Source organism: Thalassophryne amazonica, chromosome 16 (assembly GCF_902500255.1).
Source record: "Thalassophryne amazonica chromosome 16, fThaAma1.1, whole genome shotgun sequence".
NCBI lineage: Eukaryota > Metazoa > Chordata > Actinopteri > Batrachoidiformes > Batrachoididae > Thalassophryne > Thalassophryne amazonica.
The window spans coordinates 34,306,806-34,332,724 of NC_047118.1; the positions used below are offsets into that span (position 1 = coordinate 34,306,806).

At 39.1% G+C, this 25,919-nt stretch overlaps 1 protein-coding gene across 3 annotated transcripts; it reads left to right on the plus strand.

Annotated features, from left to right (window-relative positions):
- The first annotated feature begins 2,799 nt into the window (after window positions 1-2,799).
- On the plus strand, window positions 2,800-24,799 carry LOC117528247 (phosphoinositide 3-kinase regulatory subunit 5-like). Of its 3 annotated transcripts, XM_034190851.1 has the most exons (18): window positions 2,800-2,941; window positions 6,453-6,567; window positions 8,804-8,904; window positions 9,000-9,068; window positions 9,178-9,316; window positions 10,482-10,551; window positions 10,800-10,968; window positions 12,923-13,073; window positions 13,278-13,346; window positions 14,394-15,229; window positions 15,314-15,439; window positions 19,200-19,331; window positions 19,412-19,505; window positions 19,873-19,949; window positions 20,034-20,127; window positions 20,242-20,324; window positions 23,898-24,013; window positions 24,104-24,799. In XM_034190851.1, the coding sequence occupies exons 2-18, from the start codon at window positions 6,456-6,458 to the stop codon at window positions 24,249-24,251; spliced, it is 2,586 nt and encodes an 861-aa protein (XP_034046742.1). In that variant the 5' UTR covers window positions 2,800-2,941; window positions 6,453-6,455; the 3' UTR covers window positions 24,252-24,799. The 3 variants fall into 3 exon arrangements, with proteins under 3 accessions (XP_034046742.1, XP_034046740.1, XP_034046741.1); XM_034190849.1 differs by lacking the exon at window positions 2,800-2,941 and having other exon boundaries at window positions 6,408-6,567; XM_034190850.1 differs by lacking the exon at window positions 2,800-2,941 and having other exon boundaries at window positions 6,408-6,567; window positions 23,904-24,013.
- The last annotated feature ends 1,120 nt before the right edge of the window (window positions 24,800-25,919 follow it).

A 25,919-nucleotide genomic window follows, 5' to 3' on the forward strand; every position in this document is an offset into this window, starting at 1 on the left:
GTAATTCATTATTATCAGGTTGTCCTAAAAGTTCCCTGAAAAGCCTTCAGTTAATTCAAAATGCTGCAGCTAGAGTACTAATGGGGACTAGAAGGAGAGAGCATATCTCACCCATATTGGCCTCTCTTCATTGGCTTCCTGTTAATTCTAGAATAGAATTTAAAATTCTTCTTCTTACTTATAAGGTTTTGAATAATCAGGTCCCATCTTATCTTAGGGACCTCGTAGTACCATATCACCCCAATAGAGCGCTTCGCTCTCAGACTGCAGGCTTACTTGTAGTTCCTAGGGTTTGTAAGAGTAGAATGGGAGGCAGAGCCTTCAGCTTTCAGGCTCCTCTCCTGTGGAACCAGCTCCCAATTCGGATTAGGGAGACAGACACCCTCCCTACTTTTAAGATTAGGCTTAAAACTTTCCTTTTTGCTAAAGCTTATAGTTAGGGCTGGATCAGGTGACCCTGAACCATCCCTTAGTTATGCTGCTATAGATTTAGACTGCTGGGGGGTTCCCATGATGCACTGTTTCTTTCTCTTTTTGCTCTGTATGCACCACTCTGCATTTAATCATTAGTGATCGATCTCTGCTCCCCTCCACAGCATGTCTTTTTCCTGGTTCTCTCCCTCAGCCCCAACCAGTCCCAGCAGAAGACTGCCCCTCCTTGAGCCTGGTTCTGCTGGAGGTTTCTTCCTGTTAAAGGGAGTTTTTCCTTCCCACTGTCGCCAAGTGCTTGCTCACAGGGGGTCGTTTTGACCGTTGGGGTTTTTACGTAATTATTGTATGGCCTTGCCTTACAATATAAAGCGCCTTGGGGCAACTGTTTGTTGTGATTTGGCGCTATATAAAAAAAATTGATGATGAAATTGATGATATAAATTCTATAACATTCATAGAATTATTATTATCAAAATAAGCAATGTCAGCAGCCATAGTCTAAACTCATCTGTTTGAGAAGAACTTGGCTTGTGTGCTGTAATCTCTGCTCTTGCTTTTGATTGCAGCACGTACCAGCGCTTCTCACACTCATCTCTTGTGTGCAATTACCAGCATGGAGAGTAAACACAACAATAAGCTAATCAATATAATAATCGGCATGTGAATGAGATACGTTCAAACATTTTTAAGCTGTGTAACAATTCATTTAATTTTGCTCAGTTTCGTCACCATGACACTGAAGTATTTTCACGATTACAACACCATATAACCAATTTAGCTGTTTACTGTTTAGTGTTTCCCGAACAATAATGAAGCAAAAAGCTATGCAAAGAGTGATATTTTCTTCTTTTGGCTTTCTCTGAACAAGTAGTCATGAACTGGTAAACTCCCTGTCTAACCTTTGGTAAAAATTTGCACGGGGTAACGTCATCTTGGACCTGGTGGGTGCTGTGGAGTCCATTGTAGGTTGTGTCAGCACTCAGTGATCCTGTGATTTAATTCATATGTAAATCAGGTCACTGTCGCTATGGTGATCATTCTTCTTACTGGGACTACCATGTGCCAAGTTTGTTTAGTTTGGGCCCAAGGGCCTTGTAGATATATCAAGGCAAATGTACAAACAAACGGCGCTCTTGACTTCCCCCAGCCAAGACTTTCTTTGTTGGATGTTGGGTAATAAGGCACAATTCTATCGTTTCCTTCGTTATCAACAGAGCCTCATCGATAACTACTCTTACATCGTAGGCTGAGGTCAATATGCTCAGCTCACAGCACCTTGTGATAGGCTGAGATAAGCAAAAAAAAAAAATGTGGTTACTACCGATCTCATTTGCAAATACTTGGGTTGCAACCTCTAAACCCAACCCAACTGCTGTTAAAGCTACAAATACCACAGGAACCAAATATTCAGGTCACATGCTCTACTTGAAATGAGTGCAATATTTGTTTATGTGCAATATCCACTGCCTCTGAAATATCCACAGTTTTGTACATACTTTTCTCGTTTTTTATATATGCAATCTCTTTTTTGCTACTATGTTCTTATAATTTTTTTATTTGCACTCTGGATATACCTCTTTCATTCAGTTAAATTTTATGTGTATTTTTCTCTTCTTCTCTAGACCTTTCAAGTCTGTGCATTTCAGGTTTATATTTGCACCGAAAGGCCTTCAGCTTACCTTTTGTTGTACTGGTTACAAAGACAATAAAGAATCTGTTATCTGAATTTGTCAACCTTTCTGAGGGCTAAATGTACAACGCAGAATAAAAATAATGGCAAAAAGGAAATGATCACAGTGTTTTAGTATTCTCACGGCCATATTCTACTCATTTGTGGGCTGCATCTTGCCCACGGGCCACAAGCTGGAAACCACTGATAATAATTGGTTTTCTAATAAATAATTGTCTTTCTTCCTGCATTTTGCAGCATATTTTGTAGCATCACATTGAGACTTGTTGTATACAGACATACTGTGAGTTTTGAGGCAAACAGTCTTTTTGAGCAAAGATCCAAAATATCTTCAGCAGTGAACTCCAATTTTACTGACACTAAAATAGTACCCCTCCACACACACACACACACACACACACACACACACACACACACACACACACACACACACACACACACACACACACACACACACTCCTTCTCCTTCGCTCGCTCTCTTATTCTTCTCTATACTGTATGTTACTGGAGGAAATTGATAGAACAATTGTCGCCAACAGTTTCAAAACAAGTTTGTTTCCTGCAGGTGTTCCTCTCACCATAAAATCCACACTGGTGCATTTGTGTTTGTCTCCTCCTACAGTATGAATGTCTGATGTCAAACACCTCAGTAAAAATGCTCAGTTCCTGTTGTGCACAAATGCTCTCTTGACTCGGCACTTAGAGGGAGTATTTTTGAAAAGCGCACACAGGAGAGGATGTGGGTTCGATGTTGTTTTTTCACCGATGTGCCTTAGCAGCGGTTGATCTTGGATGATCTAGGACACTGAGAATTTACAGGTAAGAGCTCGTGCCAAAGGGCTGCTGCTCACACTCTGAATCTCTTCTCTCTTTCTTTTTGTATTTTTGTCAGCAGATTTCTGACCCCAGTCTGCACTTGTGTTGGTAATATGTTTTTATTTCATCACTTCACTGCTGAACTGCTGTTACACCACATCCCTGACAAACTGTTATTCATGCTTTGCAGATTTCTTCTTCTCCTTCTTTCAAAAGAAATGCTCCAAGCAACAGTGTATTCAAAAGCCTCAGGAGAAAAAATACTGTTGCTGATTCTTGTTCATAAACACGCTGAAATATAATCAGCACACATTGCGCCTTTTATGAGTAATCTTAACTTTTAGTGCCTGTTTATTTTTTCTCCTTTGCGTTAGCATGTAAAGTAAAAAAATATATATATATTGCAACAAACATTATCTCTGTCAAAAGGGTTATGGTTTGTTTTGTTTTAATTTGATTGTTTTGGGGGGGTTGTTGTTTTCTTTGTTTGTTTTTTGCTGACTGTTTTTCAATCGGCTATTTCAAGTGGACATAACAAAAGTCAAGAACATCTCAAAGGTAGAAATTGGGTCACAAAAATTGAATACATTTTCATGTGGATTTGGATCAAATTGCAGAATTTGCTTTTCATTAATGAGCTTTGACCGTTGATCTTTGATGCCTAATCCAAATTTCTTTGACCCTGTATTTACGATCACAGATTAGGTCTGCAGGTGATGTAAAATGTCAGTGTTGCTCCTTGATCCTTATTCCTGATCACAAATCAATAATCAAATACAAGATCCAAACCAAGGGATGGATCTGGCTTTGACCTTTGGAAACACACAAATGGCAACTAAAATGTTGGTTAAATTCAAAAGTCAGTGTGCAGAATCAAAGATCAACATCAAAGATTCAGCAATGAGGAACAAAACAAGATCAAAGCTCTGCATCAAAGATGCATGATGAGGATAAAAAATTTGCGATCAGGAGCTAAGATCAGAATCAGAATGATTGATCAAGATCATAAGCCAGTAATAAGGACTGATACCTAGGATGTGTGATCTCGATTAAAGGCCAGCAAACAAGATCAAAGATGAGGAGCAACATTCAACAATATCAGCAATCAAGATTTGAGTTCAACATCAATGATGAGAGATCAAGGATCATAGGCTAATACCCAGAATGGAAACTTAGAATCAAAGATCAGGGTCCAAGACGAGTCATCAGGATTAAAGGTCAGTACTCAGACTTAAAGGCCAGGCTCAACAATCAATAATCAAATCAAATGAAATAATTGTTACTGCTACATCACATTACTAGTACAAGGTACAGTGCATGTGAGTGAAATGTATGTGTGCAGGCCTCTGCACCTCAGCAGTACAGAAACAACAACACTAATAACTATAAACAATAATCAGACTACAGTAATAACCTCCAACAGCTCTACAAATAGATGCTGTGCAAATGGCATTCGTGCAATGTGTGTGTGTGTGTGTGTGTGTGTGTGTGTGTGTGTGTGTGTGTGTGTGTGTGTGTGTGTGTGTGTGTGTGTGTGTGTGTGTGTGTGTGTGTTGGTGGGGGGAGTGAATATAGTGACGTTGTGATTAAAGACACAAAAGCATTCAGCAGTCTGAAGGGCTGGTGGAAGAAACTGCCCTTCAGTGTTCTGGTTCTGGACCGGATGCTAACGTAGGGTCTGCCTGACAAGGAGTATCTTAAACAGCATCAAAGTTCAGCATCAAATATGAGTGATCGGGATCATAGGCCAGTAATCAAGATCAAAGATTAGTATTAAATATCGGGATCAAAGATGAGGGACTGTGATCATAGTAAAGTAATCAGGCTCAATGTTCAGGATTAATGGTCAGAAATCAGGATCAAAAGTCAGGATCAAAGGCCAGAATCAAACATTACTGACTGACCGGTATTATAGTTAAGCAATCAGCATCAAACGTCAGGATCAAAGTCCAGAATCAAACATTACTGACTGGGATTATAGTTAAGCAATCAGAATCAAATGTGTGGATCAAAGGTCAGCGATCAAAGATCAAACAAACTCAGGAGCTATATCAAAGTGAATAGAACCAAACATCAGGATCAAAGGTTTGCAATCTGAAACCAAGGAAAATCCATCCATCCATCCATCCATTTTGTCACATGAGGGATGGAGCCTATCCCAGCAGGTCATAGGGTTTAGGGCAGGGTAACAAAGGCATATGAATAAGATCAAAGAATGTTAGAGAATCCATGAAATGAATAGCTCTCCAATAACGAAAGAGAAAGAAATAAAAGGAAAATGTCAGTAGAGATGTAAACAGAGGACTGTTGGACCTTGGTATTCATATGTAGTCTGTGAGTGGTGTTGCAGTTTTGGATTTTGACTGCAGCTGTATAATGTGTTTTATATCTTTTATATAGGGCAAGTCAGTAAGTGTACTCTGACGTGTACAATAGAGAAACACCTGCTTCCTCAGTAAGCAACTGACAAGTTTGCTTGCTGAAGTTGTGTGAGGTCAGACTCCACACAGTGCTGCTGCTACAAGGCAAATGCATCAGTCTAACATCTTTTTTTGTATCCTTTTCCAATATTTTGCTCATCAGTGGGTTTAAACGTAGCTTTTCCCTCTGTATTGTCACTGAGCAGTGACATTTCATTTGTGTTCCTTCCAGGAAGGTCTTTTCCTGTTTTGACAGGGGACAGGTGACTTACACACTGCACAGTCTATTTATCACCGAATGGAGCTTTGCATGTGATTTTCAGCTACAGCTGGGCACAATCACAGCTTCCAACTGCCAAATATATTGCAGGGTCCCACAGGAAATATTTGTCAGTGGTGTCAGTGGTGGGTAGTCTGAAAAAATATGCAAGCGAGGAGTAACAATATTAAAAAGTGTCATTTAATGACCTTGCTGACATGCTGGTGCTCTATTACAGTTGGACTTTTTTGCTGTTTGTGGTTTGAGTGGTTTCAGTTGTTTGTCCAAAAATTGCATGTGACTGCTTACCACATGTGTCATGTGGTCTGCAAATTGCTCAACTTGTTGAAACTGTGTCTGTACTCGACTGAATTGTTGCTGAATGGTGGTTTTGGCTTTGACACATACATACAAAAACATACACGCTATCCATCCTATTGAAGCAAACATGAGGATTACATAGGAAGACGTGCTTTTGCATGATTCTGTTCCATGCCAGCTCTGAATCATACAAAATCTTTGGTGTCAACACTCAAATTTAAGAATGAAAAAGTAGAAGTTGTCGCCCTTTTTTTTGACTATCCACTCATGCAGTCTGTGACTCAGTGGTTTCTGTAGGAAGTGGCACACTGCATTCTTTGAACTGACATTTGCTGTGGACATTTAAATTGCACCTCCGCTTGTGTGACTGAGACATTTACACTGAACTCTATTTTATTCTGTATTTTATTTTATTTACCTTTTTTTACAATGAGTATGAGGTGCTTTTCGAGGAACTTTATATCACTGGGTTGAGAAATTATTCAGTGTTTGTTTGTTTTTCATGATTCTGCAGGAGATGATACAGAAGATGGAACAGAGCTCGTACACAGAAGATCGTGTCCAGCATGCACTCGAGCGTTGTCTCTGTGACCTGGGTGTTGACAATCCCGACAAACATCTCTGGAATGGTAACCTCACTAATTCACCGTATGTTCAGCTTAGTTACTAATAGCAACAAAACATACATGCAATTCCACAAATGAGCCTAAAACTTTTTTTTTTAAACTTGCTAAACAATATTTCCAAACACATAGAAATAAGTAAAACGCACAACCAGTTTTTCCTTTACAAATCCACAATTAATTTTAGGTGGCGGGAAAAAAAAACCTCAGTAATTTATTTTATATTGTCTCCTGCATTTTGTAAGGAAGTTTCATTAGTTTTCATTCATTAGTTTCATTAGTTTTTAAAATTATGTTCTTATTAAGTAAACTGTGTTTTTATTGTTATATACACAGCAGTACTCCAGTACACCCCTACAAATATTTTTTTAATTATTATTATTTTAAAATAAAGTTCATGCCTTTATAACTTATTCCATATTTAATGAAATAGAAAAAAAAGAAAGCATTAAATAGAAAAAAGTCATTACATTTTAGTAGGAATAGGAATGTTTGGGCATGTCAGTTTTGACACTGCATTTTTATCAACTACTGTGTGCCTAAAACATTTCTACAGCGCTGGATTTTAAAAAAAAAATGTTCACATGAAGATATACGGTAGCTCAAAAGTGCAAAATACAATATTTATAGCAGTCCACTAACAAAAAGAAAACACAACAGTTCAAATATTGTAATATCTTTGTGTTTTCAGTTTGGTTTGTGTGCTTCCTGTTATGTTTCGGACGCGGTCGGAGCACCGACCCAGCGTTTGAAAGGACCCAGCATAAAATAAGCAGAGCACGGTTCAAAAGGATAACAGAATTTAATAAACATAGTGTGCAGTGCTAAACAACCAAAAAGTCCGCGGTCTGGTGAGGTGGAAACACGGCGCGCTCTCAACAGCGCAAACGGTCTGGAGCCACAGCAGTTCGGACCCAGGGACCCCGCCGACACCCCCCAGGTGGCCGCGACAAACCAAGTCTGTGAAGAAAGAAACATGAGGTGAGTCCAACTCCACACAGAGAGACAACTCAAAAGGTGCACGCAATCAGCAAACACTTCCTGGCTTAAATCTATACATCAGCTTCTCACCCTGCAGGCACGGAACAACTCAGTTCAAATCTCCACTGCAGCAGAAGCTGATTAAACAATTAGCATAACGTGACAGCTCACTAACACAAGGTGTGAGGGACACCAAATCCACTGTCATTACTTCATAAAAGTCACCAAAAACCAAATTACCTCAGGAAGTGTGCTGAAGAGCGTGAGACCTCACCCAATCCTCCTTCACAGACTGTGGCGTCAAACCTGGAGCGGTCTCTGCGTCCGTAATGGTGAGATTGTTCTCCTGACGTCGATCTCACACGTCTGCTCACAAGGTCGAGTCTCTGGCAATCACACACTGTGCATTCAAGGTTTAAATGCAGCAATCTCTGATTAAGACAAAATACACCACAGCTGTGAGTCCTGATGACCTGCATGTGAAAACAAGCCTCAGGTGTTCAGGGTGAGGTCCTAATGCTCAGCCACTCAGTCCTGAATGCATACCACCTGGTGAGAGAAACAGAAAACAAAAACCAAGCCAGCCAAACACCCCAGCCCACAACACTTCCAACAATTTTGTTTTGCACTTGAGGGCCACCATAGTGGTTCCTCAGTGTTTGCTGTAATCTTTTAATTCACTCCAGAAAAGGTTGTGTTTCTCATAAAAGATTACAACAACTACTACTAATAATAATAATACTAATAATAATAATAATAATAATACTAATAATAATAATAATAATAACAATAATAATAATAATAATATCTTGGAGACTGCTATGGATAAGGTGGCATAAATTATTATTTCAAGACTTGTATCACAAATACTTTGTAAGATGATCTATGCTTCCATTTAACATCATGAATATTCAGTCTTACAAATAATTTTGTTCGCGGAAACACACACACAGTTAACCACTTCCTTACTGCTGTCTCATGACAATGTCAGCAGGAACTGAAGGCATTGACCCTGGGCAGTGGATGGTAGTTTACGGGGGCATCGTCATTTCAGTTCTGTGTGTAAAGTTTAATTTTGAAACCCCATTCAGACTGTGACATAACCATTTTTTGTTGCCATTCATCACCTTTCTCAATATAAAACCAACATAGCGGACAAATGATAAATATCCTGCCTGTTTGCAGAACAAAACCTTAAAGAAGAAATAAGCATCACTCTGTTTTTTGTTTTTTTTGTTTGTTTGTTTGTTTTTCTAACTAGCTGGGCTTTGCATAAATCGCTGGTGTTTGGAGGAACTGGTGAAGCGAGATCCCCACAACTTCCTCATCCTTCTGCAGAAAATTTTGAGGAAAACAAAGGAGGTGAAGAGCTGAATAATCACTGTGCTCCATCCACACTGTTGAAGAATGAAAAGAGATTTCAATTCTTTTTTATTTTTAACTATTATTTTTTTCAGGTGTTAGTGCAAAGTCAGTATGAGTTGGTGGTTCCCCTCACCGCCCTTTTCTCTTCAACCCTGCTCAAAGTGAGTTGGGGTAATTGTCCGAGCATTTTGGAGAAACACAGCTGCTCATTTGTGAATAAATGACACCCAGAAGTCAGTTTTAAGGTAGATTTCACTGTGCCTTTTGCAGACTCCTTATCTTCCTCCAGACTGTGGAGTGCTGCACGAGGCCTGCCTGTTGTTCCACAGCTTCCTGACCTGGCCTGAGCCGTGCTGTTCCGCTGCTAAACGCCTGCTGAAGATCATCCAACAGGAGCTCAGAGCACCAGGTAGCCCTCAAATCTAATGACCACTGGGGGATAAACTGGGATTTAAAAAGCCAAATGCCTCATCAGGGTAGGAATAGAAAGTTTGTTGGATTTTGTGCAGCATGGTTGGTTGTGCATGTGGCTTTGCACGCTTGTCTCCAGGCTGCAGAAGTGTCATATTGCAGAAGATAATTGACACAATCCTTCAAATGGTGATACAAGCATAAAATTCAGTAGAAATACCCCTTAGACATTCCTCTGAAAAAAAACACTGGTCACTTGAATTTTAATAGGCAGCCAGGTAGGGGGTCAATTGAAGAATTACATAGGAATCAAAATTTAAAAATGCTCCAATCAAATTGCAAACTGCACCACATTATTTGTCTGACCATAAAGATTCCAAAAAGGTATTGTTTGGACTATCTGTAACTGCATGTTTTGGAGTTATGAGGTAAAACAGCAAAAATGGTGTCAAAGGTCAATTTCAGTTTGTGCAGTGGTCAAAAGTTAAAGTTGCTACAATTTTGGTAAAAAAAAACAAAAAACAAAAATGCAAATTATTGATTGAGCTAATAGAATTAATAAATGGAATAGATTTGACTGTGCTTATTGCTTGGTCTCCACAGTAAAGGTCAAACAAGGTCAACGTCCATTAGATTCTATGACGTGACATGTTACCCCCGTAACGTGATAACTAAGCATGACACATGGTTCAAATTATTCCTTTTTAAAACCCTGTTAACTCAACTAATAATTTGCATGACTTTTTACCAAAGGTGGAGCAACTTTAACTTTTGACGCCTGTACAAACTGACATTGACCTTTGTCACCATTTTTGCTGTTTTTACGCCCTAACTTCAGAACATTCAGTCATAGATAGTCCAAACTATGCCTGCTTGGAATCATTATGATCAGGCAAATAATGTGGTATAGTTTTCAATATGATTGGAGCATCTATTAATTTTAACCCCTGTGTAATTCTTCAGTTGACCGTTACCTGACCGCCGATTGAAAATTCAAATGTATTTGTGCCAAATTTGATGCTTGTATCACCATTTGCTCTAACTATTCTCTTATCTGCTGCACTATCAGGGCCTCTACTGCATGTCTTATTCATGCATCCCTTTGGCCACAAGATGGCGCAGTTTACTTGCAGAAATGTGCTAATTGTCAACTTTCCTTTCAGGTATTTCATTTCAAAGACTGGTGAGGACAGAACAGGGGTTAACTCCTGAGATACACTCTTCAAAAATGATGTAAGTTAACTCACATTTAATTAGAGACATTAAAATTTATTTTGCTCAAATTTCGTGGTGTGTGTGACAGTGTGATGGCCTTCAAATTTTGCAAATTTTGTGTGAAACTGGGCTAATGCCTTCATGTTTGTTTTCCAGATAAATCAAAACACTTTTCAAAATCACACACAATAAACTTTTGGAAACATATTTTCAGTTTGAGTTCCAGTTGAAAGAGTTTCATTACTGCTTTGTATTGTTTGAGGCAGCACTGTGCTGTTACTGAGCCCAGATGAAGATGTTCCTCCAGAGGTCTACTCCATCTCCCAGCAGCCCCGGTGTTCTCGCAGAGACGTCACTATCAGTCTGATTCTGCACTGCTTTCAGGCGGCCCTGGGCTCCAAGGTCGACCTACGTGCAATCCGCACGGCCCTGCAGGTGATTCCTGTTCTCTGCCACCACACATGACACAAATGATAAAGAATCTCCAAGGTTGCTGGGAGTCTGATGACAGTAAGAACTACAGCAATCTGAAGTTTGACCCCAATGACCTCTGTCTGATTTTGCCAGGCCAAATAGAAGCATAACTAAGGGATGGTTCAGGGTCACCTGATCCAGCCCTAACTATAAGCTTTAGCAAAAAGGAAAGTTTTAAGACTAATCTTAAAAGTAGAGAGGGTGTCTGTCTCCCTAATCCGAATTGGGAGCTGGTTCCACAGGAGAGGAGCCTGAAAGCTGAAGGCTCTGCCTCCCATTCTACTCTTACAAACCCTAGGAACTACAAGTAAACCTGCAGTCTGAGAGCAAAGCGCTCTATTGGGGTGATATGGTACTATGAGGTCCCTAAGATAAGATGGGACCTGATTATTCAAAACCTTATAAGTAAGAAGAAGAATTTTAAATTCTATTCTAGAATTAACAGGAAGCCAATGAAGAGAGGCCAATACGGGTGAAATATGCACAAAGAAATCACATGTATGTAAGTATTCACACCCTTTGCTCAATACTTTGTTGGTGCACCTTTAGCAGCAATGACAGTCTTCTTGAATATGATGCCACAAGCTTGGTGCACCTATCACCGGGCAGTTTTTGTCCATTCCTCTTTGTAGCACCTCTCAAGCTCCATCAGGTTGGATGGGGAGCGTCGGTGCACAGCCATTTTCAGATCTCTCCAGAGATGTTCAATCAGATTCAGGTCTGGGCTCTGGCTGGGCCACTCAAGGACATTCAAAAAGTAGTCCTGAAGCCACTCCTTTGATATCTTGGCTGTGTGTTTAGGGTCATTGTCCTGATGCTGCCACCACCATGCTTCACTGGAGGGAGGGTGCCTGGTTTCCTCCAAACATGACACCTGACATTCACACCAAAGAGTTCAATCTTTGTCTCATCAGAGGAGAGAATTTTCATGGTCTGAGAATCCTTCGGGTGCCTTTTGGCAAACTCCAGGTGGGCTGCCATGTGCCTTTTACTAAGGAGTGGCTTCCGTCTGGCCACTCTATCACACAGTCCTGATTGGTGGATTGCTGCAGAGATGGTTGTCCTTCTGGAAGGTTCTCCTCTCTCTACAGAGGAATGCTGGAGCTCTGACAGAGTGACCATCGGGTTCTTGGTCACCTCCCTGCCTAAGGCCCTTCTCACCCAATTGCTCAGTTTAGCTCTAGGAAGAGTCCTGGTGGATCTGAATTTCTTCCATTTGTGGATGATGGAGGCCACTGTGCTCACTGGGACCTTCAAAGCAACAGAAATGTTTCTGTACCCTTCCTCTGATTTGTGCCTCCAGACAATCCTGTCTCAGAGGTCTACAGACAATTCCATTGACTTCATGCTTTGTTTGCACTCTGACATGCACTGTCAACTGTGGGACCTTGTATGTAGACAGGTGTGTCTTTCCAAATCATGTCCAATCAACTGAATTTACCACAGGTAGACTCCAGTTAAGCTGTAGAAACATCTCAAGGATGATCAGTAGAAACAGGATGCACCTAAGCTCAGTTTTGAGCTTCATGGCAAAGACTGTGAATACTTATGTACATGTGATTTCTTAGTATTTTTATATATATAAATTTGCAAAAATTAAAAAAAGTTTTTACATTGTCATTATGGGGTATTGTGTGTAGAAGTCTGTTGAACATCAGAGTGAAAAGTAAAAATATTTATAACTTTGACTGTTGCTAAAATAAACCATTTGACCTTTGAGCTCAGTGACCTTTACCCTCGCCTAACAAGCCCATCAAGGAAAATTCTGGGATTGACCATCATCTACATATCCAGTTTGGTGGACATCAGCCAAAGGACCTGGGAGGAGTTTTATTTGTCACCTTTTTGGTTGTCTGAGGTTTTATTTCACCTTTCGAACACTGTTTCTCAAACAAATTTTGTAATGCTCTTTAAGGCAAAGCAGCCTGAAGAGCTGCAGCAGCTTCTGGCAGCAGTGACCAGCAGCTTGGAGACAGCAGCAGCCGGTCCAAACACAGCTCGAGAAGGGCTGCGGCACAACTTAGACACACTCGCAGAAAGCCTGGCTCACTCGTGCTCACACACGGGTAATGCACCAAATACAGTCAAATGCACCACAAAGGTGGAAACCGTTGGCGTGAATGATGCATGGTTATGTGACATTTTCCTAATTGAAAATCAGACTGTTGTAACAAGGAAAAATATTTGATTTATATTTGGAAAGTGCTTGTTTGTTGAAGGTGGGTTTTTATTTATCATGCATTTGTTTAATCACATTATTGTCTCATTAGGGGCTGTTGAGATTTTCCTGTTGCCCTTTCCCAAATGTCACACGTGCTCCTGGGAAAATGACAACTTTGGTAATTTGACTCACTTTAAAGCAAACTCTCCTTTCCTGTTGTATGATGACTGTTAAATGTTGCTTTTAATAGTAAAAAACAAAAAACAAAATGCTAGAATAATTCTGTAAAGAAATGCAATGAAAATACATTAATAACTTTACCTGCAAATCTTATGGTATGAAGTTGTAATTTAAAAATAAATAAATAAATAAAAATTACCTTTCAAACTAGTAACTTGAACAGCATTTTATTTATTTATTTATTTGCTATTTTTAGCTAAATAAATATTATGATGCTGTTTTTAAACTAATTATTTCTGTAGAAATTAATTGCATTGTTACTTATTCTACATTGAATCCCATTCAGTTAAAGTTTGTTGTGCTGCACCCATTTTTCTCAGAGCCACTACTGGATTTGTCTTGGAATCCAGACGTTGATCTGGTTTTTCTAACACAATTCCAGCTGCATAAGGAGACTAGAGCTCCGGCAGCCTTGAAGCGGCAATATTTTGCCTGAGAGGCAAGCGTGTGTGTACTGTGCTGTCACACAATAGGAAATACACCAAAAAAATAATAAATTGTGTCTCATGTTGACATATTACCATTTTTTTTTTTTTTACTGTATTTGTACATAGTATGTTAATAGGACACGTTGTGAATAAGTCATGTCTGTTTAGAATGGTGGTACAGTTAGTGTACATGCTACCTGAACAGAATACGCCCCTTCAAGGCCTGAATTCCATTTTCATTGTAATCATTTTTGCAAATTGTAATGGCTTGATGTTGCAGAATTGGCAGTATTTTCTGTAAAGATATTTTCATATTTGTACTGGATTTTTCACAGAATTATTTCTGGCAACCACAGCTGTCAGTTTTCTCTTCTATCCTCCGTAATTACATTGCCGGACCACAATGGAAACAAGAGTTTCTCGCTTTCTTGTGATATCTGTATATTTTAATAGGCAATTACATTTGTATTTTGTGCATTATTTTACTGAATAAATTAAATCAATCAATCACCTCTGATTTGTTTTTTGTTTTGTTTTGGGTTTTTTTCTCCATGCAGATTTTCTGAATGACCTTCTTGCCTGTGAGTTCAACGAGGATTCTCCTCCAGACTGCTTCTACAAATTAGAAACGGACGAGGACATTGAAAGCACCATAAATGAGTATGAGGTTGAAGAACGTGAGACAAACAAAGTGGAATGTGTGTTTCAGAACCATCGTGCATCCACGGTGTCCACTTCCTCCAGGGACTCTGCATTTTCCGGCAACTCTCTGTCCTCCAGCTGGTCTTTGGTCTCCACGCTGTCCGGGTCATCAGGCGTCGAAACCGGCTTTAGTGAGGACGCAGAAGAAGGGCTGGACGGCCTGTCAAAGCCGAGAAAGAAACCGAAAAAGAAGTCCAAATCCATCTTAGGCGTGGAACGCTTCTCTTTGCTTTTCAAGTCTCCTCACAGCCCGTCTAGCTGTCGCCGTGTCAGGAGCATGGGTTTCCGAGGTGACTCTATCAAAGACTTCTCAACCATGAGATCACAAGTTAAACAATCCAGTCAGGTTCACCCACCAGATGAACCCTCTGCTTTTACTGCCCTGGACTCCCTGACACCTCAGAAACACCTGTGCGTCCGCAGGAGGCCAATCCTGAGCTGTGACGAGGGCGAAGTGGTGGAAGTGGTAACTGTGGTGAGAGTGGTGGTATTCGGAGGTGACAAAGAGGCCGGAAGGCTGGCGAGAGCGTACAGTGACCTGCAGCAGAAAGACAGCCAGTGTGCTCGACTCATCAAGACGTGCAAACTGCAGTTCTACTTTGTCCCCACCAAAAGGAGAAGACGGCCAACAGGAGTGACTACACCAGCTGATGGGCAGATAGCAAGCTCAGCTAAAGCAGCTCCCTCTGTGGTGAGAACGGCTATCTCCACAAATTCAATCAGGATACACATCAATGAAATCTTAATGTGTTTGCCTGATGCTTTATTGTGTTAGGACATGAGCAGCGTTACACTGGAGGACGGTACAACAGACATAGCCCACATGTTGGGGATGATGGATCCGTGGTACGAACGGAACGTTTTCAGTCTGCTCAGCGTGTCCTCCAACTTCCTCAATCAGGTGATATACTGCCGTTGCTATAGTTTTGGGAGCTGATCTCAGAAAACCTCTCACTTCATGGATAAATGTGAAGACGGGTGGAGGTGCAAGCGGGAAACTCATTTTCAATTCCTTGCATTTAGCAAGGCAGCCACAGGGGTAACTGAGTTAGTCACTGAGTCAGTGAGGGAGTCGATCTGCAAAATTTCCATGAGTAACCCTCAAAAACACTACTGCATACAGTTCTGAAATTCTGGGTTCAAACAAATACAGTTGAGGAACAATGAACCTTCTATTTTGGGTCATACACAATGATCATAACATAAAACAAAGAAAGGCAGACCTATCAAATTGTGTTTGAAGCCTTGTTGGTTCCTCTGTTGCTTGTTGCGTCCGGTAAGGTCGTAATAAAATCATCAGCGCTTATTTATTTGTCTGTCTGTCTGTCTATTAGCAGGATTATGTCAAAACTACTGCACGGATTTTGACATAATTTTCACCACAGATAGATATTAGGCCATGGAAGATTCCATTCAATTTTGGGAATGATCCTGATCCAGATTCTGGAAAAAGAGTTCACTTTACATAGGCTTTGAAGGATTACGTCCAAAAAAAACTACTTTATGGATTCTCACCAAATTTCCACCACAAATAGATGTTACGTTATGGAAGACTTCACTGAATTTTGGAGGTGATCTAAATCTGGATTGGCGGACATTAGAAATCTCGGATTACTCTTGTTTCTTATGTCTTTTTCAGTTTTACATTTAAAATGGATGCTTAGGGTAAATGATCAGCTTAGTTACAGTGGGTACAATAAGCAACATTTTTATTTGAAATGAAAGGCATCAGAGGGCTGATACATACCCTTTGTGCTCTCAATGTTTCTAATGGTGTCTTTGACTGTGTGTGACTATTAAGACATTCATACCAGTCAATCACAAATATTTCACTGATCAATATGTGCTTCAGAACATCCATCCAAGTTTCTTGGCTGTTAAAATGTACCAAAAGGTGGTTTTCAACCCATGATTTCCTTAACCTTGACCTTTGACAAAACTACCCAGAAAACTAACTTTGCATGATATGAATGCCCCCTGATGGTGACTGCATGAAATAACGCCTGTAAATTTACTCTTGCAATCCCCACCAGGGGGCGATGTAGAATGTACACCGCTCTACCCATATAGCGCAGCAGATAAGTGAATATTTACTGAGGGGATCCTTCAAATGGTGATGCAAGCACCAAATTTGGCACACATACGCCTTAGACATTACTCTTTTAAAAATGCCGGGTACCCACGTGAACTTTCAATAGGCGGCCAAGAAGGGGTCAACTGAAGTATTACACAGGGGTCAAAATTTAAAAATGCTCCAATCATATTGAAAGGTATTCCATATTATTTGTCTGATCATAAAGATTCCAAAAAGGTATAGTTTGGACTATCTGTGAATGAATGTTCCGGAGTTATGGGGTAAAAACAGCAAGAACAGTGACAAAGTTCATTTTCAATTTGTACAGGGGTCAAAAGTTAAAGTTGCTCCAATTTTGGTAAAAAGTGATGCAAATTATTAGTTGGGTGAATACGGTTTTGAAAAGGAATAGTTTGCATCATGTATCATGCTTAGTTATCATGTTACAGGGTAGCATATGTCACATGTCACATGCGGAGCTGCCTGCTCCATACACGTTTACCATGCAGTACCATACTGTGTGTGTATTTATTAAATGTTCATGTATATCCATCCTCTGACTTGTCTGAAGAAAACTGGCTGTAAAAGTGATTATTTGTATTCAGTGTAATACTTGTATTTAGTTTTTTCAATTACTTACGGCTTCCAAAATTGGAGGGACTGTGTAAGAGTGGCTTTAATTTCTAATTATTTTATGTGATTTATTTATTTATTTATTTTTGTAAATTCCTTGAATTAAAGTTAACATTTGACACTACAAGCATACCTTGAATTTTTTTTTTTAAACATTATGACTCCATTGTAGTGGAGTACAGAGACAGTACAGAGACAAAATAAAAATAAAAAAAATGGTCACATTCCTAGTACTTATGGACATAGTTGGTGCATTACAAGATCATACATTTACTATTGTATTGATTGATTGATTGACATGTCATAGAATCCAATGGATGCTGATATTGTTTAACCTTTACTTTTCAAACCAAGCACGCAACACAGTCAAAACTATTCCATTTATTAATCCTATTAGCTCAACCAGTAATTTGCACCACTTTTTACCAAAATTGGAGCAACTTTAACTTTTGACCCCTGTACAAACTGAAATTGACCTTTCTCAGTGTTCTTGCTGTTTTTACCCCATAACTCCAGACCATTCATTCACAGATAGTCCAAACTATACCTTTTTGGAATCTTTATGATCAGACAAATAATATGGAATACCTTTCAATATTATTGGAGCATTTTTAAATTTTGACCCCTGTGTAATACTTCAATTGACCCCTTCTTGGACGCTATTGAAAGTTCACGTGGGTACCCAGCATTTTTAAAAGAGTAATGTCTAAGGAGTATGTGTGCCAAATTTGGTGCTTGCATCACCATTTGAAGCATTTGATTCAGTTATGTGCTGCACTAATAGGGTTTCACTCTACATATGGTTGCATAATGTATAGTTTTTGCACATCTTTATGTATCATTTAGTAGGTCTGCAATTCAGTATTAAGTAGCTCTTTATATTATCTGCTACTTAGAAGCACTGACTCCCACAGGTTATAAGTAACATGTACATTAATGTCACCATTAAAGCAAAACAGGCCTTTCAAATTTCACACAACTGAGAAAATTTAGTTTCTACCCAAATCCAAGCACTATATTTTAGCCAGTTTATTTTTTGCAACATGTTGCAAAATTACAGGTCATTTGAATGAAGAGGACATCTTTGTCTGGGGGGAAATTCCATAGTGAATATCGTCTTTTCCTTCATCACCGTCACGCAGAAGGAAGAAGCATGTGTGCACATGCCTGTGGTTTTGAGATTACCTGTGTGTGCATTAACATTCATAAGATTTTTTGTAAATCACTTCCAAATCTACCAAATGTTGGTCGAAGCATCTGATCCCTTGAATTTCTCCCTCTCAGGGGTTGAAATTCGAAATTGTTTGCAGACAGCATGAGTTTTGATCATACTGGCAATATCATATTCTGAATCCCTTATCTAAATGCTAAGGAACAAAATTATAGCAGTGGCAAAGAAAATTCTTTTTATGACTTAAATCTTAAAAAAAAATCCAGTGGCACTATACCTTTAATTTTATTTATTTATTTTAATTATTTGGAATAGCTAGATATCATGAATATGTATATTAATTTATGCAGTCGCCCCCAGCGGACATTCATGTCATTCAAAAGTAGAGTCCATCTACATAACTGTAAAAGAATTCAGTGTTTTTACAAAATTATTCTCAGACTATAAAGGTTGCACCATCAAATCCTGCAACCTGTCGTTTACAGACCTGGACTGTCACAAGCGAAACAGTCACAAATGTTTACAAAATCTCATACCTGGGCATCGCTCAGGTACACTGCTGGTTTAAATATGTTTCGCAGAAACTGACAAAAAGAGTGATGGGGACAGCTGAACCCATGACCTTCTTCTTTGATGTGTGTGGTTGGCTGCCATATCAACCCCACGCTTACCTCCTTTGTCTCGCAGTAACTCTGACGCAAAAAAGGCCAGGATATTTTAAGCACTGTAGACATTTACCAATAAGTTTTCATTCCTTTCTTTAACATTCCTGTGTGTTTGCAGACCGCCTGTAAGGAGGACGGTGACTCGGAGACCAGAGGCAGCATGGAGCGCCTCTCCCTGCTGGCTGATTTGGTGCTTTATTACTGTAGACATGCAGAGGAGCCAGTTCTGGTGCAGCTCTACCAGGCTGAGGTCAGAAAACGAACACGTGCACATTATCAAACTCTCAGCCGCTCCTTCATGACATTTAAATATTTCTGCATCTGTTGCAGCTGACGCTGGCTGGAGGAGAGAAGAGAAGGGAGGTGTTTGTTCATTCTCTGGAACTTGGACACACTGCTGGAATGAGAGCAGTTAAGGCCATGGGTGAGCCAGAAGTTCAATTTATTTCAATTTATTTCCTTTATATAGCGCCAAATCACAACAGAGTTGCCTCAAGGCGCTTCACACAGGTAAGGTCTAACCTTACCAACCCCCAGAGCAACAGTGGTAAGGAAAAACTCCCTCTGAGGAAAAAACCTCAAGCAGACCAGACTCAAAGGGGTGACCCTCTGCTTGGGCCATGCTACAAACATAAATTACAGAAATAATTCACAGAACAATTCACGGACGAATATACAAGAATTGCTGTTGGTGCACAGCCAGAACATGGACAACTCTACACACACACACACACACACACACACACAGATCACATACAATCCATCCATTATGTACTCAACTCATTCTGCAGGTGCTGCCAGCAAAAGGTTTGGTATCGACGAGGAGCGGGGGGCCATCCCTTTAACACTACATGTTGACTACAACAAGGTATTGTCACTGTTTTCACTCCCACAGACTTCCTCTTTGTAATATTTGCTATTGTTAAAGCTTCCTGTTCCACGCTGCTTACAGGTGGCAGTAAGTGGGAGGAGCCAGTGGAGCCAGCATGAGGTGGTTTGCACATCCATAAACCTTTACAAAGCCTGCAAGAGCCTTCAGCAGCTAGGTGTGCAGGAACGATGGGCATTAGCTCACTTACTATTAGATGGACATTTCTGTGTTATCACATAAAACTGTTGCTTTATCTCTCACTAAATGAACAGTTATATCGTGTGTGTAGATTCGAGAACTGAAAATTTGAAGATGACTATGACAGAAGTTTTGAAGAGGCAATGCGCCAAGTCTAAAAAGGGCTACAAACAGGTGAGGGATTGTTTCTTCTGCATCATTGAAACCCCACACATCTGCCTGAAATATTCATGTTTGTGCCACATCCAACTTTTTCTCCTGCAGTCCCGTCACTGCCCATGTCTCAGCCTTTTTTTACCTAATCAGTCTCAACTTGCTTTCATTTCATTTTATTTATTGCTGATGTACAAACTTTCCATTACTCTATCTCCACCCTGAACCCCCCCAACAAAAAAATACTGACAAACTAATTTGTAGGGGTGTAACAATACACTAGCTTCATGATACTATGTATCATCACTGTTACATCACTGTTAACACTAATTATGTCAAAAGTAATTTGTGACGAATGTTTAACATTAAAGAAATAAATTATTCTAAAGTATAAGTTGTAAACTTTTATCTGTTACCTATTTGTAAATTTTATAAATCATTTCTGATTCTTCTGGAAGAGATTATTTTGACTTCCAAGCAATAGTTGACTTTTCACGGTATGATGATACTTATTTTTTTAAAAATAGGATTATATTAGCTTGTTACCCATGGGGATCCACGGGCTCTAGATTGGGTCGTGTTTATAAAATAGGTAGTTGATATTTTTCAAGGATGGTAATAAATTAAGCAAATCTTGTATAATGAGTTGGAATGGCGTGAGTCCAGAATGTTTTTGGAATCTTAGACCTCAACAATTTTAAAATGAGAAACTCAACCCATTTATTTCCTGTTAATTATGTGTTTTTTTATGTTAAATTACTGTCTCAATGTATTTATAAACTTTTTAGGTTCTTGTTACCATATCCTCCTGGCATCCACCAGTCTGTGGGAGATGATGGTGCAGAGTCCAGTTTGTTTTTTAGCTTTGTTTGTTTGTTTGTTTGTTTGTTTTATACACTTTTACAATTAAATTTCAATTTATTTATTGTGTTATCATATACACACACTTATTATTATTATTATTATTATTATTTTACTTCTATTTTTTCATTTGATATTTAAGTGGACCACAATGGAAATAAGTGTTTTCACTTTCTTGTGTCATACATGTATTTTTAACGTATTTACTATTATATTATGTACTTACATTGAACTTACTAAATAAAATCACTCACCCCACTCACACTTTTAATATAAAGATGACTTACCTATGTTACCTCCTCCTGCTGGAATGGCATGTGAGTCCAGAATGTAGTTAACATTGTTCAGTATTGTTAGTTAATATCCGTGGTGTCTCCAAAAATATTAACCCTGTCAACTTTCCATTTTCACGGGATTCATCCTTGACCAAAAATACATAAGCATACCAAATGATAAATGTCAGCTCTTCCCAGTTTCACCATGATCAAAGCCATACGCACTCATGCACACACACACACACAGAGGCCACTTGGCTATTATAATATAGATACAGACCCCACGATATGATTATCATGATACCCAATATTTCACTTAGCGTGTACTAATTTACAATATTTTCTTCAGATGTGCTTTTCTTATTAAACAATGATAACATCAATACAAAACAAGTTAATGAGTATTAAATGGTGCATAATCAAATTAGTCAGCCAAAGTCCAACCACTGTAACAAAATAACACCATATAAAATCAAACAACCAGCAGAGGCCTTGGTGGCCACAAAACCCAGGCTTTGGGTTTGAAATAAACTGACTAACAAGTTCATTTCAAGTGAACTTGTTAGTCAAAATTGTGAACTTGTTAGTCAAAAAGCAACTGACTGGACAAAGAAGGAAGAATTATGTGCTTTGTCTATATACAAAATCCTTTTCACAGGGCTGTGTGCATGTGATGTTATATTTGTTCAATCTACCAATAAACCATCTGATTCGTTCAACTCTTCAGGGAGGTACATGAGCTAATCAGTGAAATCACCTGTTTTAGGAGCACAGGTAGAAGTAATCCATGGTAGGAATTTTACTCAGTGAAGCCGGGGTTACCCTCCTCTGCACCCCTGTTCCGAATCCATCATACATCCAGCATCCTCTGAACTTCCAGCAGGTGACAGTGTTTAGCAGGTGGAAGGCAGTTCCTATGGGATATTATGTAATAGTGCAGCAGATAATTAAAACAGTCCTTCAAATGGTGATGCAAGCACTAAATTCAGCACAAAAACCCCTAGACATTGCTCTTTAAAAAACAAAAAAACAAACTGACTGGTCACTTGAATTTTCAATAGGCAGCCAGGTAGGGGTTAATTGAGGAATTACACATGGGGTCAAAATTTAAAAATGCTGCAGTCATATTCAAAACAACACCACATTATTTGTCTGAACATAAAGATTCCAAAAATGTATAGTAAATGTATAGTTTGGACTATCTGTGACTTTATGTTATGGAGTTATGTGGTAAAAACATTAAGAATGGTGACAAAGGTCAATTTCAGTTTGTACAGGTGTTAAAAGATAAAGCTGGTCCAGTTTTGGTAATAAATAAATAAATAAATAAATAAAAGTGGTGGCAATTACTGGTTGAACTAATGGGATTAATCAATGGAATAGTTCTGGCAGTACTGAATATTTGGTCTCCAAAGTAAAGGTCAAACAATGTCGACATCCATTGGATACTATGACATGTGACATATGTTACCCTGTAACTTGATAACTAAGCATGACACATGGTGCAAACTATAAAACCTTATTAACTCAACCTATAATGTGCATCAATTTTTACCAAAATTGGAGCAACTTTAACTTTTGACCCCTGTACAAACTGAAATTGACCTTTGTCACCATTCTTGCTGTTTTTACCCCATAACTCCAAAACATTTAGTCACAGATAGTCCAAACTATGCCTTTTTGAAATCTTTATATTCAGACAAATAATGTGGTATAGTTTTGAATATGATTGCAGCATTTTTAAATTTTGACCCTTGTGTAATTCCTCAGTTGACCCCTACCTGGCTGCATATTGAAAATTCAAGTGGCCAGTTTGCTTTTTCAAAAGAGTGATGTCTAAGGAGTATTTGTACCAAATTTGGTGCTGGCATCACCATTTGAAGGATCCCTCTGTAAATATTCTGTTATCTGCTGCAGTGTAAGCAAAACAAAGCCGCCTTTCCAACTAAGCTGGTGCATCAAAGTTCACTAGATTTTAATGTGTTTATCCTCATCATTTGTTCTTTTCATTTTAGATGTATAAGAGGATAGCAATTATTTTTTGTTTGTTTTTTTGTTTGTTTGTTTGTTTTTTGTCATATCAACAAACTGGAGGGGATGGACTCATTCATTTATCTATTTACTCTTTACTCACAGTTTACAGGATACCTGCCTGGGCTCTTCAAAAGCCCAGGAATAAAAGGAAATGCTTATTTGTGTATTCATAGCTCAATCCACACTGTAGTCCAACCATTATAATAACATTTCTAAAAGCACATCAATTGAAATAACAGTGAGTACTTCACTGTATAATACTCAAACAAATTTTCTATTCTAGTCCACTTTGAGCAGTGTAGGTAGAAGACGGTAGATTTTGCTTAGACTGTAAAAGTTGTTTGAAAGGTTTTTCTACATTTTCATACTTAACATTTAGAAATATAATAGGGGGAATTTTGAACATCTAACTTCCATCTGGCAGCACATCATGATTACTGAAGTGAAGGTGGACAAGGTGCATGTGAGCTGTGGAGGTGACGAGACGTTTGCTGTGTGCCTGGACCAGGATGAGAGGAAGTTCATCCAAAGTGTCACCAGGTAGAACTCCAGTCGACTGCTGTAACGTCACTGCTGCTCAAAGCAGACTGAAAATGTCATCATGGTTTACATGTTGTGTGTTTCCTGCAGGTGTGAGGTGTCTCTGTGCTGCAAACCAGGTGGCACTTCAGACTGGAGGTCCTATAAACCATTACCGGGTCAAATCCAGCCACTCCACCCCTCTTACTGCTCCCTGCTCTGCCTCCCCATCACCTCCTTCTCCACCTCATGTTCCTGATACACATCCTGCTGCAAGGCTGAATAAAACATTTAGTGTAGTGAATGTGAAGAAATCAACTTCAGCGGGAACAAAGCAACAAAAAAGGCATTTTCTGACATGCAAATATTTAATAATATCTACTGTCATGGTATGCCATGTAATTGTTCAATTTTGAAAGAACATACTGTGTCTCTGTCTTTGACACCTTCAACATGGATGTTTAGATATTTAGAGCAAGTGTGTGATGGATTTTGCTCTGTTTCCATTCCCTCCAGCTCTAAACAGACTGACAGATTTTATTTAAAAATAAAACCGGATAAATGTTGGTCCCTGCAGGGCTTTGAGAGACAGTTAGTCACTCAACCGTTGGTATGGTAACGGCACAAAAATTCTTACTTGATCACTCTAGTGTACAGTCTGCAGAGCAGTGACAGAAGATAGAACAACTTTCTAATAAACAAGAGTATTTATTTAAAAGTAAAGACATGCTAGTATTAGGAATTGTGTTATTGTGTGATGATTTTTTATGTCACATGCAGTAATGGTTATAATAAAAACATTTCAATGAGTTCTCTTAATGCAGGGGTAGGCAACCTGTTCCAGAAAGAGCCATGAGGGTGCAGGTTTTCTTTGCAGCCACTGACTCCACCAGGTGATTTCACTGATTAACTGATTCCATCTGCTCAAAGTGATATTAATCAGTAAAATCACCTGGTGGAGTCAGTGGCTGCAAAGAAAACCTGCACCCTCATGGCTCTTTCTGGAACAGGTTGCCTACCCCTGTCTTAATGAGTCATATCTTGCAAGACTGCTTATTAATCTTTTCCATTTGATTATTGTAGAGGTTTCATGACATAGGACTTGTGCTACCAACCTATAGATTGGGGTTCACTTCCAGATGTGTGCTTTACGCTCCCTGTCTGTGTGCTTGGACAAGATACTTCATCTGCATAATTCCAGTCCACCGGGCTGCAAATGGGTACCAACCTTGGCTATGGTATCCAGGGATATACACACACACACACACACACACACACAAAATCAGCCTCAGGGCCTTAATTCATTCATAATAAACATCCTTCAAATTCTGTACATGCAGAAACTAGCCTGCTCAAAATAATAATAATAACAAATGTTTAGAGAACTTCTCTGTTTACACCCAATAAATGAAATAATTTGAAATTAGTTCATGATGCATCCTGAAGCAGATCATATTTATCTGTTTTTGTTTTTGTTTTTTTTGCTTTCAATTCAATGTAAACATTCTATCAAAATCAAATCAAATTTATTAATTTATATAGCGCCAATTCACAATGAAATCATCTCAAGGCGCGTCACACAACATAATAAAAACAGAATTAAAAATTTAAAAACAATAAAAAGACAAAACCATAAAAGGACACAAAAATAAAAACACATCATAACACTAATGATAAAACAAGGAAAACAAATGAGTCTTTAAACGTGATTTAAAAGTCTCCACAGTATCCGACTGCCGTACGTGTGCCGGGAGATTGTTCCACAGAGCTGGGGCACGGTAGGAGAAAGCTCCGTGACCGGCAGACTTTTTATTCGTCCTGGGAACACATAAACGCCCTGCACCCTGAAAACACAGGGCCCGAGCTGGTACACAGGGGTTTACCAGGTCAGCCAGATAGGGAGGTGCAAGTCCATGAACAATCTTAT